A 16458-nucleotide genomic window follows, 5' to 3' on the forward strand; every position below is an offset into this window, starting at 1 on the left:
GGGTTGTTCAAATGGACGGGTCACGTGCATCTGGACTAAGGCCCCATACTTGACGGGCCCAAAAGTAGGTGCACACATCCATAGCCCAGTCAACCGAATGGACGGCAGTGGCTCTTGATGAGATCAATATTCACAGAAATCGCACTGGAAGGTGCAGGGTAAGGACGGTGCGCCCTCTTTGTACCTGACCCGAAGCGTATTCCTCCCCCTTACCCTCTCTGTTCATTTCTCTCTCTAAAAAACAGAGCTCAAAAGCAAAAAAAAGGAACATAAATTTTTTTGGTTATTAAAACCAGCGTTCGAGAGGGAGACAGAATACCCAAAATAAAAATATAAAGAAAAAGGAGACAGGGACAATGAAGCAGAGCTCATCTGAAGCAGTCTCCTCATCGTCTTCTTCCTCTACGCCCAGCGGACCTGACCAATCACAGCCCGCCACCTCAGCATCAGTACCTGAAAACCACCACAACCACAGCAATAGCAAACCCTTGGCATCGATATCGGCGGCGGATGACTTAGCTGGTGCGGGGTCGAGAGACGGCAGCGGCGGGGCCCAGGAAACGGTGACCTTCGATCGACGAGGAGAATACTCGGCGGTCTGCAGATGGACGATTAATAATTTCTCGAGAATCAAAGCTAGGGCACTATGGAGCAAGTACTTCGAGGTAGGCGGTTACGATTGCCGTTTATTGGTGTATCCAAAAGGGGACTCCCAGGCTTTGCCGGGTTACATATCCATTTATCTCCAAATCATGGACCCGCGGGGTACATCATCGTCTAAATGGGACTGCTTCGCCAGCTACCGCTTAACCATTGTCAATCTAATCGACGATTCCAAAAGCATTCACCGTGATTCATGGCATCGTTTCTCAAGCAAGAAGAAATCTCACGGTTGGTGTGATTTCACGCCTTCTTCTACTGTTTTCGATCCCAAGTCAGGTTATCTCTTCAATAACGACGCCGTTTTGATTACCGCCGATATCTTAATCTTGAATGAATCCGTTAATTTCACACGTGATAATAATGATGTTCAATCCTCATTGTCTTCCATGATTTCGTCTTCTGTTGTTGCCATTCCCGTTTCTGATGTTTTGAGTGGCAAATTCACTTGGAAAGTGCATAATTTTAGTTTGTTTAAGGAGATGATTAAGACACAGAAGATAATGAGCCCGGTTTTCCCAGCCGGGGAGTGTAACTTGAGGATTAGTGTGTATCAAAGCTCGGTTAACGGGCAAGAGTATTTGTCTATGTGTTTGGAGAGTAAGGATACTGATAAAACGGTTGCTTCTGATAGGAGTTGTTGGTGTTTATTTAGAATGTCGACCCTGAATCAGAAGCCAGGGTCGAATCATATGCACAGAGACTCGTATGGGAGGTTTGCTGCAGATAATAAGAGTGGGGATAATACCAGTTTGGGATGGAATGACTACATGAAGATGTCGGATTTTGTTGGGCAGGAGGCGGGGTTTTTGGTGGATGATACTGCTGTATTTAGTACTTCATTTCATGTGATCAAAGAGTTTAGTAGTTTTTCCAAGAATGCAGGGTTGATAGCAGGTAGGACAGGGAGTGGAGCAAGGAAGTCTGACACGTATATGGGAAAATTCACTTGGAAGATTGAGAATTTTACAAGGTTGAAGGATCTGTTGAAGAAGAGGAAGATAACAGGTCTTTGCATCAAGAGCAGGAGATTTCAGATTGGAAATCGAGATTGTCGCCTGATTGTTTACCCTCGAGGTAATGTAAGAAACATTGTAAATTCTTTTGCAATGAATTAGATTTTGTGTTCATTTTTCTACAGGCAAATGGAATCTGGTATTTTAAGTTTAAGGAAGTGACTAGTCTTGCATTTTGCTTTTTTTATTTTATTGGATTGAACTACGAGATGGTTGCATGCTTATGGTAATTGTTCACTACTAAGGTTTTCGTTTCAAGTCCAATTGGTAATTTGGTGGCTTAACCTTCCACACTAAATTCATAATTAACTTGTTTGAAAATGTTTTGGCTTTACTTGCACGTTGCTTAGGTTTCTCTTAGGGTAGGGTGACAGATTTTCTAGCTGTCAATTGCTTCTTTTGTTTTGCCTCTAGAAACAGGGGTATATTTAACCCTTGTAATCTACTTTGCTGTCAGTCCTATTATCTTTTCATATAGGACAAGGTGGCCTCCGTTTAGAAAGTGAACTGATTGAATTTTTATATGGGCTTGATGGTATCAGGGCAGTCTCAGCCACCGTGCCACCTTTCTGTGTTTCTTGAGGTTACTGATTCACGAAATACTTCCAGTGACTGGAGCTGTTTTGTAAGTCATCGGCTGTCAGTTGTGAACCAAAAGGTGGAAGAGAAGTCAGTTACCAAAGAATCTCAGAATCGCTACTCTAAAGCTGCGAAAGACTGGGGTTGGCGTGAGTTTGTGACTCTCACCAGCCTATTTGATCAGGATTCTGGTTTCCTTGTTCAGGATACTGTTGTATTCTCTGCAGAGGTTCTTATTCTGAAAGAGACATCGATAATGCAAGATTTTAGTGATCAGGATTCTGAGTTAGCAAATGCTGTTCCTCAGATAGAAAGGGTTGGAAAGAGAAGTGCATTCACATGGAAGGTGGAGAATTTCTTATCTTTCAAGGAAATCATGGAAACCCGCAAGATTTTTAGCAAATTTTTTCAAGCTGGTGGATGTGAGCTTCGAATTGGTGGGAAATTGTCTCCTGTTAACTCTCCATTTAGAATGCCCTTGTAGTTGGCTCTCTTGATTAATTGGTTGTTTCTAATGATGCAGGTGTGTATGAGTCCTTTGATACCATTTGTATATACTTGGAGAGCGATCAGTCAGTTGGTAGTGACCTTGACAAAAACTTCTGGGTTAAATACAGAATGGCTGTGGTGAATCAAAAGAATCCAGCCAAAACTGTCTGGAAGGAATCTTCTATTTGTACAAAGACATGGAATAATTCTGTTTTGCAATTCATGAAGGTATCAGATATGCTAGAAGCAGATGCAGGGTATCTTGTGCGAGACACTGTTGTTTTTGTTTGTGAAATACTGGATTGCTGCCCTTGGTTTGAGTTTTCAGACCTTGAGGTTAGTCTTTTTTGGACCTCTTCCTTTCATGTGTTGTTTGAAATTCGCCAAGATGAGTTTTCTCTATATTGAATTTTCCGATTCAGAGTTAATCCTTCTGGGCTTTCCATTTATATGAAACTTGCTTTCTATTACAAAGGAGTTTTGGCACAAAAAAAGGGCTTTTCTGCTGGATGCCTTATTAGAGTTTTTATCAGTTTGGCCTGAATTTTTTGTTAACTTGATCCTTACCCAGTGATACATGCTCGGATGGGTGAAATTTATTAAATTTCATTCACCGAAGCTGCCAATTTCACCATGGGCCTGAAATTGGGCCTTGAGACTTGCATCACCCAATTTTGGCCGGCTTCTTTTAAGTCGCCTTTAATGCAAAGTTCATTACGTTCCCAAACTGACTACTTTGACAAAAGGGGTGATACTAGTTAAAGCTAATATATGTTTAGCCATAATATCTTTTTATTTCCTTGAAAGAATGGCATTTTTTTCTTAATATATGTCTAGTGAACTAATATCAGAATTTTAATGTTTTGTTTTCTCTAAATTTGCCAGGTTTTGGCTTCTGAAGATGATCAGGATGCTCTAACAACTGATCCTGATGAACTCATTGATTCTGAAGACAGTGAAGGAATAAGTGGGGACGAAGAAGATATCTTTAGAAACCTTCTTTCCCAAGCTGGATTTCACCTTACCTATGGAGATAATCCATCGCAGCCACAGGTCACTTTACGGGAGAAGCTTCTCATGGATGCTGGGGCAATTGCTGGTTTTCTGACTGGACTTCGTGTTTACCTGGATGACCCAGCCAAAGTGAAACGTTTGTTGCTTCCAGCTAAGCTCTCTGGTAGTGGTAATGGAAAGAAGGTTTCGAAGACTGACGAATCTTCACCGAGTTTGATGAATTTGCTAATGGGGGTCAAAGTTTTGCAGCAGGCAATTATTGATCTACTCTTGGATATAATGGTGGAATGTTGTCAACCCTCAGGAGTAGCACACAGTGATTCTTCAGATGCAAACTCTAAACCTTCTTCCGATGGCGGGGAAGCTACTAGCCCACTGGGCTGTGAACAGGAAAATGGTGCTGTGGGATCTGCTCAATTTCCTACGAACGAAAGGTTGGCTTCTTGCGTGGATGATGGTAGCACTGCCTCTGCCGTGCAAAGCTCTGCCATGAATGGGATTGATATCTCTGGAAAAGCTATCCATGGACTGCCTATTTCTCCACCAGAGACATCTGCTGGGGGTTCTTTGGAGAATTCCTCACTTTGCACAAAGGTATAATTCATAAATATAGTTGAACTGACTTGATTACCAATCATGTATTAACTGCTTGAACTAATCAAATTTCCAGACCAAGTGGCCTGAGCAGTCTGAGGAGCTTTTAGGGTTGATTATCAACTCATTGAGAGCCCTAGATGGAGCTGTTCCACAAGGATGTCCGGAGCCAAGGAGGAGGCCCCAGTCTGCACAAAAGATTACTCTCGTATTGGATAAAGCCCCTAAGCATCTGCAACCTGATCTAGTTGCATTGGTGCCTAAATTGGTAGAGCATTCAGAGCATCCACTGGCTGCTTATGCACTACTGGAACGACTTCAAAAGACAGAGGCAGAGCCTGCATTACGGATACCCGTAAGATAGTCTTTGTTCAGGACTTAGTTTTCTTTTACTTGTAGTATATGTCAGCTGTCATTAGGACATGCTTTTGGAGAATGGGGGAGTTTCTGACATTACTACAAATTTTGAATGCATCTTTTTTTTTCCCAAATATGTTTTTTTTTTTTGGTTATAAATTCATTATCTAATCATCAATTTGTAAATTAATGATTCTTCTATTTCAGGTATTTGGAGCTCTCAGTCAACTAGAATGCGACAGTGAAGTGTGGGAACGTGTCTTATTTCAATCGTTTGAGCTTTTGGCAGATTCAAATGATGAACCTCTGGTTGCAACAATAGATTTCATCTTTAAAGCTGCATTCCAATGTCAACATCTTCCAGAAGCTGTATGATATACTTTCTCGTATCGTTTTTTTATTCTGCTTATTAACATTTTTCTGTGAAGCATAACTCTTTTTGTTCTCTTCTGTAGGTTAGATCTGTTCGTGTTAGGCTACAAAGTTTAGGCGCTGAGGTGTCTCCTTGTGTTTTTGATTTTTTAAGTAAACTTGTAAATAGTTGGGGAGATCTTGCTGAGGCCATACTAAGAGATATTAATTGTGATGGTGATTTAGTTGAAAATTGCTCGGCTGTGGCTTCTGGGCTCTTCTTGTGTGGTGAAAATGGATCCACTTCTGAAAGACCGCATGCAGTGGATGAGCAGGCTTTTTGTGCTACTCATCATTTTTCTGACATTTATATCCTGATTGAGATGCTATCTATACCTTGCCTAGCTGTTGAAGCTTCTCAGACGTTTGAGAGAGCTGTGAGCGCTGGAGCCATTGTAGCTCAGTCTGTAGCCTTGGTCTTGAAAATGCGTCTTGCTCAGAGGTTGAGTCTTAATTCCAGATATGTTGCTGAAAGCTTTCAGCATGCTGATGCTGTAATTGAAGGAGAAGCCAGTGAGCGGCTTAGAGCTCAACGGGATGATTTCACTTCTGTTTTGAGTCTTGCCGAGACCTTGGCACTTTCTAGAGATCTTCGTGTCAGGAGCTTTGTGAAAATGCTTTATACAATATTATTTAAGTGGTATGTAGATGAGTCCTACAGAATGAGAATGCTAAAAAGACTTGTTGATCGTGCAACCAGTACTACCGAAAGTAGTAATGAAGTAGACTTAGATTTGGATATTCTGGTCATTTTGGTTTCTGAGGAGCAAGAATTTGTCAGACCTGTCCTAAGCATGATGCGGGAAGTTGCTGAGCTTGCAAATGTTGATCGGGCAGCTCTTTGGCACCAGTTATGTGCTAGTGAAGATGCAATTATCTGCATACGTGAAGAGAGAAAGGTCGAGATGTCAAATATGGTCAAGGAAAAAGCTGCTTTATCCCAGAAATTAAGTGAATTTGAGGCTGCAAATCATCGGCTAAAGGTGTGTGTCTTAAACTAATGATAATGTTCAGTTCTGGGACTCCTGTTGCATATAATCTTTTCAGGAAATTCTTAAAATTAACACATTTTAAAATTGACAGTCTGAAATGAGGGCTGAGATGGATCGCTTTGCTCGGGAAAAGAAGGAACTTTCTGAACAAATACAGGAGGTTGAGAGTCAACTTGAGTGGCTTCGTTTAGAGAGAGATGATGAAATTGCAAAACTAGCTAATGAGAAAAAAGCACTTCAGGATCGTCTTCATGATGCAGAAGCTCAGCTATCTCAGTTAAAGTCTCGGAAACGAGATGAGTTGAAGGTACTTTTGATGGTTAATATGTTGCCTCTTTGCACTTCTCCTCTTGTTCTGCCTTGGGTTGATGGATATCTTATTGCTTTATCTGACAACTGCTATGTATCTAACAGAGGGTAGTAAAGGAGAAGAATGCTCTTGCTGAAAGATTGGAGAGTGCTGAAGCTGAGCGGAAAAGATTTGATGAAGAACTGAAACGGTATGCCACAGAAAATGTGACTCGAGAAGAAATTCGTCAGTCACTTGAGGACAAAGTTCGTAGATTGACCCAAACAGTGGGGCAAACTGAAGGTGAAAAGCGGGAAAAAGAAGAGCAGGTATCTAGGTGCGAAGCATATATTGATGGCATGGAATCAAAGTTGCAGGCCTGCCAGGTTTTTCTCTCATCAAAGTTTCTCTACTTTTTGTTTGGTCGTCATCTTTTAATTTGAATTTCTAGGAGGTTTGTAACTATTTAGTGGCAAGAGCTGGATGGGGTATAATATTGGATTTGCCATTATCTATCTTTTGGTTTGAGATGGCTAGTTTGCATATGAATCATCATTTTTCTAGGCTGTCATGGATAGTTGTGAGCTTAGGAAGTCTTATTGAATATATATTTGTCGTTGTGTTTGCAGCAATATATTCACACCTTGGAGGCCTCACTTCAAGAAGAAATGTCCCGACATGCCCCTCTCTATGGTGCTGGTCTGGAAGCTCTATCCATGAAAGAGTTGGAAACATTGTCTAGGATTCACGAGGAAGGGCTGAGGCAAATCCATGCCCTCCAACAGCGTAAAGGCAGTCCTGCTGGTGGTCCACTTGCTATCCCACATAATCATGGGTTATACCCTACAACACAACCACCGCCAATGGCTGTTGGCCTGCCACCGTCCTTCATCCCTAACGGTGTAGGGATCCACGGCAATGGGCATGTCAATGGAGCTGTCGGGCCTTGGTTCAACCATGCTTGATTTCTAGGGCTACATGATGTTTTTCTGCCCCATAGAGCTGGTTAACATCTCTCATTTCTCCATTTGACGAGAAATCCTATTTTTTATTTTATTTTTCTTTTTTTGGCATTTTTGCTGCTAGAACTTTTGGAAGCACACATCTCTGGGAAAGAAACAATAAAAGAGGGGGGGGGGGGGGGGCAAGGCATCCCATTCCCCGTTGAAGGAAAGGGTTGTGGGTAAGCATTCTGCTGATTGAATGTCTTCATTTCAAATAGAACTAACAGTTGAAAAATGCCATTTTGCCCTCTATGCTCCTTTTTATTTTTTATATTTATAGAAGTTAATCAGAGGCTTAAGAGAAGGGTTTTTTTTAATTACCATTCTGGAGACTTTTTTATTCACTGTTGCTCTTATTTTTGCGTTTTATTAATTTGATTCCATCAATTTTAGTTGCTGTTGGAGGAATGGCGTGACTGTTGACATGATTAATACTCGACTGGGTTGACGATGACATGTTTAGGGTTTGTTTTACATTGAAACCAGACATTTTGGATCTAAATGCCCCCATTTTTAACTATTCACTTTTTTTGTATTTATAAATGTTTATTCTATATTTGAACGCCCAAAATAGCTCTGTGACCGACCCAGTTTCCATCTAAAGCCCTTCTCTTATAACTGAAAAATAAAATACGTAAATCCATTGTTCGGCCACTTATAATATGATATAATATAATATTGTATATACTTGCTTCGGGTTCAATCCTTGGACTTTTACTTCTCTCAACGTGGCCATATAATTATTAATAATTTCAAGGATACTTTTATGATTGAAAATACTGAAAGTGAAATTGTCCATGGTTTACGAGTGAGATAATAGCATTACTTTCGCACTACCCAAAATCATTTACATCGTTAATTAACTAACCGTAAGTACGGATTCTGATTCAAAGATATTTGACCATTGAGTAGTTTGTGATTCAATACAATAATACACATAAGATTTTAAGAACAAATTGAGTACAAACAAAGTTTCTTTTGTTTATTTATATTATGTTTAGTCAATTGTTTAAGGTTCATTTATTTTTATTGTTATATAATTATTTTATAACTTTTATGTGCTTATTTTATTTATAATATAAAATTTAATATTTATACTTGATTATTTTATATTTAAAGAATAAAATATATTTTTATTTATTGTTTATTTGTTTAATATTCATGAGTTCAATTATATATTTATGAACATGTGTTCATTTAATTTAAAACCAACATTAACATATATAATTTCAAAATTCTAAACCAACACGAATTTAACAATAACCACTTAAAATAGATAAATATAAATTTTTTCATTTATAATCCTAATATTGTGAAGTAAATAAAAAAAATTGTCGGTCTTTATCTTTCTTTCATGTATAGTTTCTTCTTATCAATTTAATAATAATAAACTTGTATATAATTTATATATTAAAATGCATAAACACAACTTAACCTCCTTTGCGTATGACATACACATATAAATTTGACGAACAAAAATAGTAACTTTTAAAAAGAAGTAAGTTGGAAGAGAACTAAAACAAGTGGATAATCTATGACTAGTACTACGTAATGTGAAATGAATTAAGATCTATTACTATTGGGTCTTGCATTAATTCTCCTAACCCATATTGAGTGTAATATCATGTGGAACACATCAAATCTCTTAGGAGGTTGGTTTAACATAAAATGTCGGCGCACAACTATCACACCCTCTTGAAGTTTCCGATATTTTTCTTCTGGAATTGCTGATAAAATTTCTTTCAATCTAGGAATCTTCGTTGTTTCCACCTGTACTGAGAAAGCCTCCCACCGCAATACATCACTGAAAGGTAAAACATAGTTATCTGACAAAATAACCGGCACGCATCCAGAGTATATGGCCTCCACAATCCTTGGACTGGCAACTTCATACCCACTTGGGCATAGACAAAATTTTGATTCGAGCATGTAAGAGTAATAGTCTTTGTTTTTTGGGAGGTATTCATAGACCTGCATGTCATTGTCTCGGCCTTTCCAGTGTTGGAGGAGATATGGGCGGATTGGGCCGTGAAGTCCGCCGGCGAAGAAAGCAAAATACGGTCGAGAAGCATTGGGCGGAGGTGGGTGGATGAGTTTGGGGGATAAGTAGCCACCGATGAGGCTGATTTCGGGAAGGCTTACATCTTTTTGTGGATTGAAGCCTTCGGAGATGTTGGCATTGCACAACACGCGAATTGAATTGTTGTAGAGGAGTGAGTTGCCTTGTGATGCATGGGGCCCCTGCAAAAAGGAGCATGAAATGAGAGTTTTTTTAATTATGGCGTATTTCCTGATATTACAGATGTTTGGCCAGTTATATAAATTGCTTCTAATTTAATTTCCCGAATTTAAAAAAAAAAAGAAAAGAAAAAGAGAAAAACGGGGAAAGAGAAATTCACCCAATCATGACAAGCAAGCATGAAGTGATCAGCGCCATGAGTTCGATTCCAAAATGGATACTTGGTGGATATCACTTTCACATAATCAGAAACAAAGTGCTTAAGAGGAGTAATGTCGAAACTCAGTGGCGTATAAATGTACTTGACCATCCAGGCGACACTGAAGGGCATGAAGTAAACGTGAGCGCGTTGAGGATCATTTGTCCTAAACCTCTTAGCTCCATGCTCCATCTCGTGTATGAATCTACCTTCTATCGTGTATATATTTTTGCATGGTCCGTCGTGGACTATTGGCAGCTCTCCCTCAGTGTACACGTAGACTTTGAATCTCCTCTCCATCTCTACGTAACTCCTGTGTGAATTATTTGACATAAAAAATTGGTATCATCTAAAATTTATTTTTGTCATGATTTGGACACTCAGTCCATGATTTATTAGAAATAGTATATGAATACAAGCAAAATCATCATTAATGACATAGGAGATACATGATGAAATGTCAAGAATTTGAGATCTTGATCTTTATGAGTATATATACTCGAAAATGCGTAAAAGACTTTTTTTTTTTTTTTTTCTGTTAAAACTCAAATTCCTAACCTTAAATTTATGTTTAAGATTGGTTAAAGAGACTTTGAGGCCTCTTGTCTTGTCATATTCGCACCAACTTTACTATAAGTAACGACAGCACAGCTCTTTACTACTGCCGTATATATTATATTCTCACATGTGGAGTAATAATTTATCAAGCAAATTGAAATTTTTGTTTCTTGGACAACTGTCTGAAGCACACTATATCTCTAACCAGCTCCAAAGCCATTGATCATTATTATCTTGCATATCACATAACCCGCCAACACACACATGCATATAGTTATACAATATGTAGATATAAAATATAGAAATAGTATATAAATAAATAGATTGAATAAAAGAAAATTCTAAAATCAATTTATGTTTTTAATATTTCTAAAATATATTATATAAAAAAATTAAATTAAATTTAAAATATAAGTTTTTTATTTTTTTCAAATTGAGGACAGCAATTACTTTCCATATGTGTAAAAGCAATAGCGCCGCTTTTTCAGTAGCTAGCTATGATAATACGGTATAGAGTATGGTGGAAAAGAGACATGAGTGCGGTGGCGAGTGCGCAAGTCTTCATTTCATTTTAATTTCCCCGCCTTGGCTTCAGTCAGAAGAAAACAAGTTCTCAATTCTTCGAGTCTCTTTCCATTATACAAAAATATAAAGGTAGCCAAATATATCTATAATTGATTTACTATATCTTGGAAGCAAAGAAATTTCGAAACCTCTTTTTGGTAACCATATTAACTAAGAAGCATGGCCTAGGTTAATTAATTCCTCCATTTATTATTTTTCTTAAAAAAAAAGAAGAAATTAATCAATTCTTACTGATAAAATGTACTTGGATTACGATAGACATCTCCAACGAGAACGTCATTGTCGTTCATGAAAGAAGCCGTCCTGACGATCCGAGCTATTGCCGCCGAGCGAATCGAAGCTCGAGCTCTAGCTAGTCCTTGTTCTAACATTTGTTCTTTGCTTAGTTTCTTCGTTTCTCTCTGTAATAAAACGATTGACATATAATTAATCATATTTCATTAACAATTTATGATAAAAAAAGAAATTGAAGTGAAAGATGGAAGCAAATATTAAGATCTCGCTTTAAGATCTTAATTTCCAACATTTATCATCAAGATTCAAAGTTATAAATAACGGCTTTATTTCTCGATCTGAGAGAGAGAGAGAGAGAGAGAGAGAGAGAGAGAGAGAGAGAGAGAGAGAGAGACTATAAGAGTGGTGTTTCGGTTGAGGTGCTGATGATCATAAGTTGATCCGCTGGTACCAATAGCTCTGATTTGATCAGAAGTAGAAACGATCAGTCTCTGCAACTCAAATTTTGGTCCAGGTGATTCAAGAGTTGAATTAGAGAAATTCATGAAGGGATTGAAGTGATCATAGTTAAAGAAAACCACAGGTATCGTGAAAACACATAAGTATAACAAAATGAAAGCGGACACTGAATATCTATAGTAACTCTCCATGTTGGGAAAGCTCTTTTAATTTTCAATTAGAAACCATGTGTTTGGATAGTGCGATTCCTTTTTCTTGAGAAAATTATGAAGGAGAAAGCGAGGGAAAACGGCAATTTCTGCAAAAATAAAATTAAAAGAGGTGTGGTGGGTGGAGAAAGAATTAGACTGAAGAAGCTGTAGTGCAAATGTTTTAGTTTAGCTCTCCTTTGTATGGCCCTTTTAAATATCCGTTGGAGGGAGTGGTCAGGTTACTTACCACGAAAAGTTGGATTAGACACCACGCTAATCAAGCATAGATAGGATTTTGTTTTAAATATATATATAAATGTTGGGTATGACTCATATTTCAATAATTTGAGAGATAATTTTTTAGTTAAATTTTATTTATTTATTTCAGTCGAATTTTGATTAATGTAGATTTTTGTATTATTATTTAACCTATGAAATTAGCCCGAGTTTACGTTTTGAGGGTTTTTTATTTTCAAGTTTCAAGATTCAGTTTTTATCTCCATCTTTTATATTCTTCGTTTTTTTGCCATTATAGTAAAATTATTTTTATCCACGATTTTTTATCCTCTTTAAAGGGGTTTTTCCACGTTAAAATTGTGTGTTCAATTTATCAATTTATTTAGCTATTTTTTATTTGTTCGTTGCTTAATCGTGTTGATCCCCAACAACAAATAACAATATCATAATCATGTCGATTGATTCTGTATAAGCATTGTTGCCAATGCAAGAGGACATGGGTTTGATTGCGTTGAAGTGCATTGTCCTTTTATTTATGGGTTGGAAAGGGGTTATTGATAGTTATAGGCATTGTGTCAAAAAACAAGTGAATATGATCAAGATTTCTAATGAGATTATTAAAAAAATCATAAATTCATTATTTTTAAAAATAATTTTTAAATAATTTTATAAATCAAATTCATGTTATGTCAATTTAATTAATCAAATTATATATAAAATATAAATATATAGATAGAATCAATCGATGATCAAATTTATTGTCAACAAAACACTTTAATTCAAGTTTTAGTTCTTTTATCATTTTATCTATAATTCAATAAACTAATTAATATACTTTCATTAATTTTTAAAAAGAAATACAAATAATAAGTTGTAATAAATATCTTATTAGAAATGGGATGTTAAAAATTAAATTTGTATGAACCTATGTAATAGCCTGATGTTAAGGTTGCTCATTGTCTACGTGTGGTTTGAGTTCGAGTTGCAATAGTCCCGTTAATTGTTCAGGCTTTGCGCTGTTATTGTAATTCACCAAAAAAAATGTAATATTAGTAAATTAGTAAGGTTTTATTTTTTTTACTCTATAAGTTTAAATTAGAAAAAATTGTCGTCTCATTTTATATATATATATATATATACATCTTTTAATTTTCTTACTACGTTTTTTCTCTTTTAAAAAATAAAATAAAAAATTTCAATTATTATAAAATAGTACATATATATATCATAATTGCCATTTACATAAAGCATATTAATCTGATAGTCTTCGGTTAAGCCTCCTAAGCCATACTGAATGCATCACCATATGCATTATATCATATGGTTTGGCTGGTCGATTAAGCACAAAATGTCTTTGCACCTTGAGGACCTTCCTTTGTTTTTCCAAATATTCTTCCTGAGAAATCCCTTGCAGTATTGTTTTGATTTCCGGTATCTTTGCGATGGGAACATAAACGGAAAATTTACTCCAGTCAAGGACATCGCTGAACGGAAGCACGTAGTGGTCGGAAACAATCACCGGAACACAACCGGAAAGTATCGATTCTACGACTCTTGGGCTTGCCACTTCGTACCCACTAGGGCAAAGGCAAAACTTACTTTGGCTTATTAGCTCAGTGTAGTTTAGGGTTTTGGGGAGATATCGGAAAACTCGAATATCATTGTCTTTTTTCTCCCAGTATTTGAATAGTATTTTTCTCACGTCCCCGTGTTCGCCGCCTGCGAAGAAGGCTAGGATTGAACGGTTGTTTGGGGGTCGGTTCTTTTGGGATTGTGCAAGAGCCCCAAAACGAATGTACACTTCTGGCATTGAAACATCTCTTTCAGGTTTAAATCCTTCAGAGGAGTTGGCATTGCAAAGAACTCTAATGAAATTCTTGAAAAGCTTCGGGTCCTTAGCTGAAACATCCGGTGCCTGAAACAACCAATTCTCTAATTTCATGATTTCGACATAAAGATGAACAAAACGGACAACATATATTATGTACAGTAAAATATGTACCCAATCATGACAAGAGATCATAAAATGATCGGCTCCATTGCTTCTGTTCCAGTAGGGATATCTGGTTGATACTATGCCAATGTAGTCCTTCACTATGTGCTGAAGGCGCTCACGAGAATAATTCGTATAAGGCCTGTAAACATACTTTATAATATTCACGACGCTAACAGGGAGGAAAAATGCAAGGGCTTCATCGGGGCTTCGAGCTAAAAATGGTGAAATATCGCTCTCAAGCTCATCAATGAATTGCCCCTCAATTGAGTATATATCATTTACTGGACCATTATGAAATAGCGGTGAATCTCCTTCCTTGTATGTCCACACTCTGAATCGCTTCTGCATTTCAATGTGGCTCCTGAATATACATCGAAAATATTTACATCGATTCATTATTAACTTTTAGTAATTAAAAAGAAGAAGAAGAGGAAACATGGATAGTAAAGTTTGGGATTTCGTGTCCTTGGCATGTTTGACAAATGAAGGAATATATCATGTGACCAATGAATTGAAAATGGAACTGGTAGTTTTCAATTCGTTGTATGCAAAGCATCCTTAAATTTATAAACTTGGGACCATCTAGAAATCGATAGTGTTTGGAGTATAAAAGAATATAGAGACTTCAAAACATTGACAACGAAGAGATAACCGACTTATTGATTGAGGGAAGCAGAAAGTTATGAACCCTATCTTCTTTCTATTATACTATCAAGGCTATACAGTCTTCAATGCAAGTTTTTCTGTGTGCAAATCACAAAAGGGAAAATTTCATTGGAAAGGTTCTATTTTCAGTGTTTTATTCACCATACCCTACCATTTATAGGCTTTAAATCGATGGCAACCTTAGCCGTTCTTTTTTGACTTTCTACTCTTCCAATTGATGGTCTCATACTTATAGAGTAATATCAATTAGATGAAATATAACCTTGATTCAACCTTTAAGGATCCTGCCCGATTTATGGCCCAATGCAACTACATGCAGAAAATTAAACTGAACTTGCATTAATAAGCAGTAAAGTTGCAAGTCACTTTCCTACTGGTTCTTCTTCATATGATTCAAAAACTAATGTATTAAAAGCCACGCTAAGGTAAAGAAGAAATGAGTAGGATGTTTCTTAACTGATGAAACGCGTAAGGGTTTCTATAAACTGATCCCTTGGGAACGTAACTCTCCGGCCTGTTGGAAGTATAACTCCGAGACCGAAATGCCGCTCGTATGGCCTCTCTTGCCATCGCCAACTCTTCTTCCAAAACCTCAATCTGGATCTTCTTTTGCGCCTGTTAACACAAAATAAACGACACAAAACTTCAAAAAAATAAAATAAAAAACTAAAACCCACCATTATGCTTTCGTTATATTAGCTTACATCATTATGAAAATCAGGAGCAGAACTAATTGGAGTATGAGAGTTTGAAATGTCAGAATAATTTTCTCGGGAAACCTTAGTGTGATTGGATATAACAGAAGAAAAGGAGTAGAGACGGTAGTGGTGATTGATGGAAGTGAAGAAGAGAATAAGGAAGATAGAAGGGTATACGAAGAAAGGGATGGTGCAACTCGGATCAGCCATAGAAATGAACAACTGACTGCAGTATTGGTCTCTGTGGCCTGTGATGTAAAGTCAAGTTTTTATTTGTATGAAGAAGCAGAGGTTTAGTGAATCACTAACACTCCTTTTTCAACAAACATCAAATCTCTCTGATCTTATTTAGTTATGTCTGCCTTCTAATCCTTAAATTTTCAAATCTCAAACCGTCACACCTTTTAGTTATTTGGCAAGTCACCTTATCCCATGGGCTTTTGGGATTTAGAAATTCTAGTCCATGTTAATAACTAGATTTAGCAACATATACTGCATGTGGTATTTAAAAAACTGAGTTAATAATATAAAATTAATGTTAATAACATGAATTTAATTGAAATACTTGGTGTTGATGACCATATGATCAATATATAGTTAATGATGAATTTTTATAGATAGCCTATACGGCAGTTAGGGTGTTCAAACGGTCGGTTCGTTTAATACCCGAATTGAATTACTATTAATCGAAATACTCAAAATGTAAAAATCTTTTACCTGTTAGCTGATTTTTAAAAAAAAAATTATTAACCGATTGGAAATATTTTAATTAATTCGATCGGTTAACCGAATTAACCGAAATTTATATGTTTTTGTCTTTTGATTAAAATAAATATAAAACATATAAAAATACATTGCTAATGTTCATTTTCTTTTATTTAATAGTTCAAAAAACTTTAAATGGAAGTGAAAATAATAAATAAGTTAACAACCAAACGTTACATAAGTCTTGAAAACAACAAACATTAATTCAGTTAATTATCTGATAACA

General features: G+C 36.8%; 3 protein-coding genes across 3 annotated transcripts; 1 reads left to right on the forward strand and 2 right to left on the reverse strand.

Annotated features, from left to right (window-relative positions):
- Positions 1-175: 175 nt before the first annotated feature.
- On the forward strand, positions 176-7722 carry LOC128031869 (uncharacterized). Its single transcript, XM_012587608.2, has 10 exons — positions 176-1737; positions 2219-2692; positions 2779-3080; positions 3630-4352; positions 4429-4707; positions 4917-5078; positions 5165-6103; positions 6204-6419; positions 6527-6787; positions 7031-7722. Exons 1-10 carry the CDS (start codon positions 357-359, stop codon positions 7364-7366), a joined length of 5073 nt encoding a protein of 1690 aa, XP_012443062.2. The 5' UTR covers positions 176-356; the 3' UTR covers positions 7367-7722.
- A 1059-nt stretch (positions 7723-8781) lies between these two features.
- On the reverse strand, positions 8782-12034 carry LOC105771441 (probable glycosyltransferase At5g25310). The gene is made up of 4 exons (XM_012592910.2): positions 11616-12034; positions 11218-11387; positions 9805-10156; positions 8782-9646 (listed from the first exon to the last, which is right to left on the reverse strand). The coding sequence occupies exons 1-4, from the start codon at positions 11868-11870 to the stop codon at positions 8969-8971; spliced, it is 1455 nt and encodes a 484-aa protein (XP_012448364.2). The 5' UTR covers positions 11871-12034; the 3' UTR covers positions 8782-8968.
- Positions 12035-13359: 1325 nt separating this feature from the next.
- On the reverse strand, positions 13360-15677 carry LOC105766753 (probable glycosyltransferase At5g11130). The gene is made up of 4 exons (XM_012586330.2): positions 15474-15677; positions 15227-15384; positions 14110-14464; positions 13360-14022 (listed from the first exon to the last, which is right to left on the reverse strand). The coding sequence occupies exons 1-4, from the start codon at positions 15675-15677 to the stop codon at positions 13360-13362; spliced, it is 1380 nt and encodes a 459-aa protein (XP_012441784.1).
- Positions 15678-16458: the final 781 nt, after the last annotated feature.

Source organism: Gossypium raimondii, chromosome 5 (assembly GCF_025698545.1).
Source record: "Gossypium raimondii isolate GPD5lz chromosome 5, ASM2569854v1, whole genome shotgun sequence".
Taxonomy (NCBI): Eukaryota; Viridiplantae; Streptophyta; class Magnoliopsida; order Malvales; family Malvaceae; genus Gossypium; species Gossypium raimondii.

What these genes read in the sequence shown, in the direction of transcription:
- LOC128031869 (XM_012587608.2), top strand. Translation starts at nt 357, where the DNA reads ATGAAGCAGAGCTCATCTGAAGCAGTCTCCTCATCGTCTTCTTCCTCT. An exon ending in TGGATGTGAGCTTCGAATTG is followed by an intron (nt 2,693 to 2,778) that starts GTGGGAAATTGT and finishes CTAATGATGCAG; the next exon opens with GTGTGTATGAGTCCTTTGAT. An exon ending in TTGAGTTTTCAGACCTTGAG is followed by an intron (nt 3,081 to 3,629) that starts GTTAGTCTTTTT and finishes TAAATTTGCCAG; the next exon opens with GTTTTGGCTTCTGAAGATGA.
- LOC105771441 (XM_012592910.2), bottom strand. Translation starts at nt 11,870, where the DNA reads ATGGAGAGTTACTATAGATATTCAGTGTCCGCTTTCATTTTGTTATAC. An exon ending in ACCGAAACACCACTCTTATA is followed by an intron (nt 11,388 to 11,615) that starts GTCTCTCTCTCT and finishes GTTTTATTACAG; the next exon opens with AGAGAAACGAAGAAACTAAG. An exon ending in TGCTTGCTTGTCATGATTGG is followed by an intron (nt 9,647 to 9,804) that starts GTGAATTTCTCT and finishes TCCTTTTTGCAG; the next exon opens with GGGCCCCATGCATCACAAGG.
- LOC105766753 (XM_012586330.2), bottom strand. Translation starts at nt 15,677, where the DNA reads ATGGCTGATCCGAGTTGCACCATCCCTTTCTTCGTATACCCTTCTATC. An exon ending in CTCCTGATTTTCATAATGAT is followed by an intron (nt 15,385 to 15,473) that starts GTAAGCTAATAT and finishes TTGTGTTAACAG; the next exon opens with GCGCAAAAGAAGATCCAGAT. An exon ending in AACCCTTACGCGTTTCATCA is followed by an intron (nt 14,465 to 15,226) that starts GTTAAGAAACAT and finishes ATGTATATTCAG; the next exon opens with GAGCCACATTGAAATGCAGA.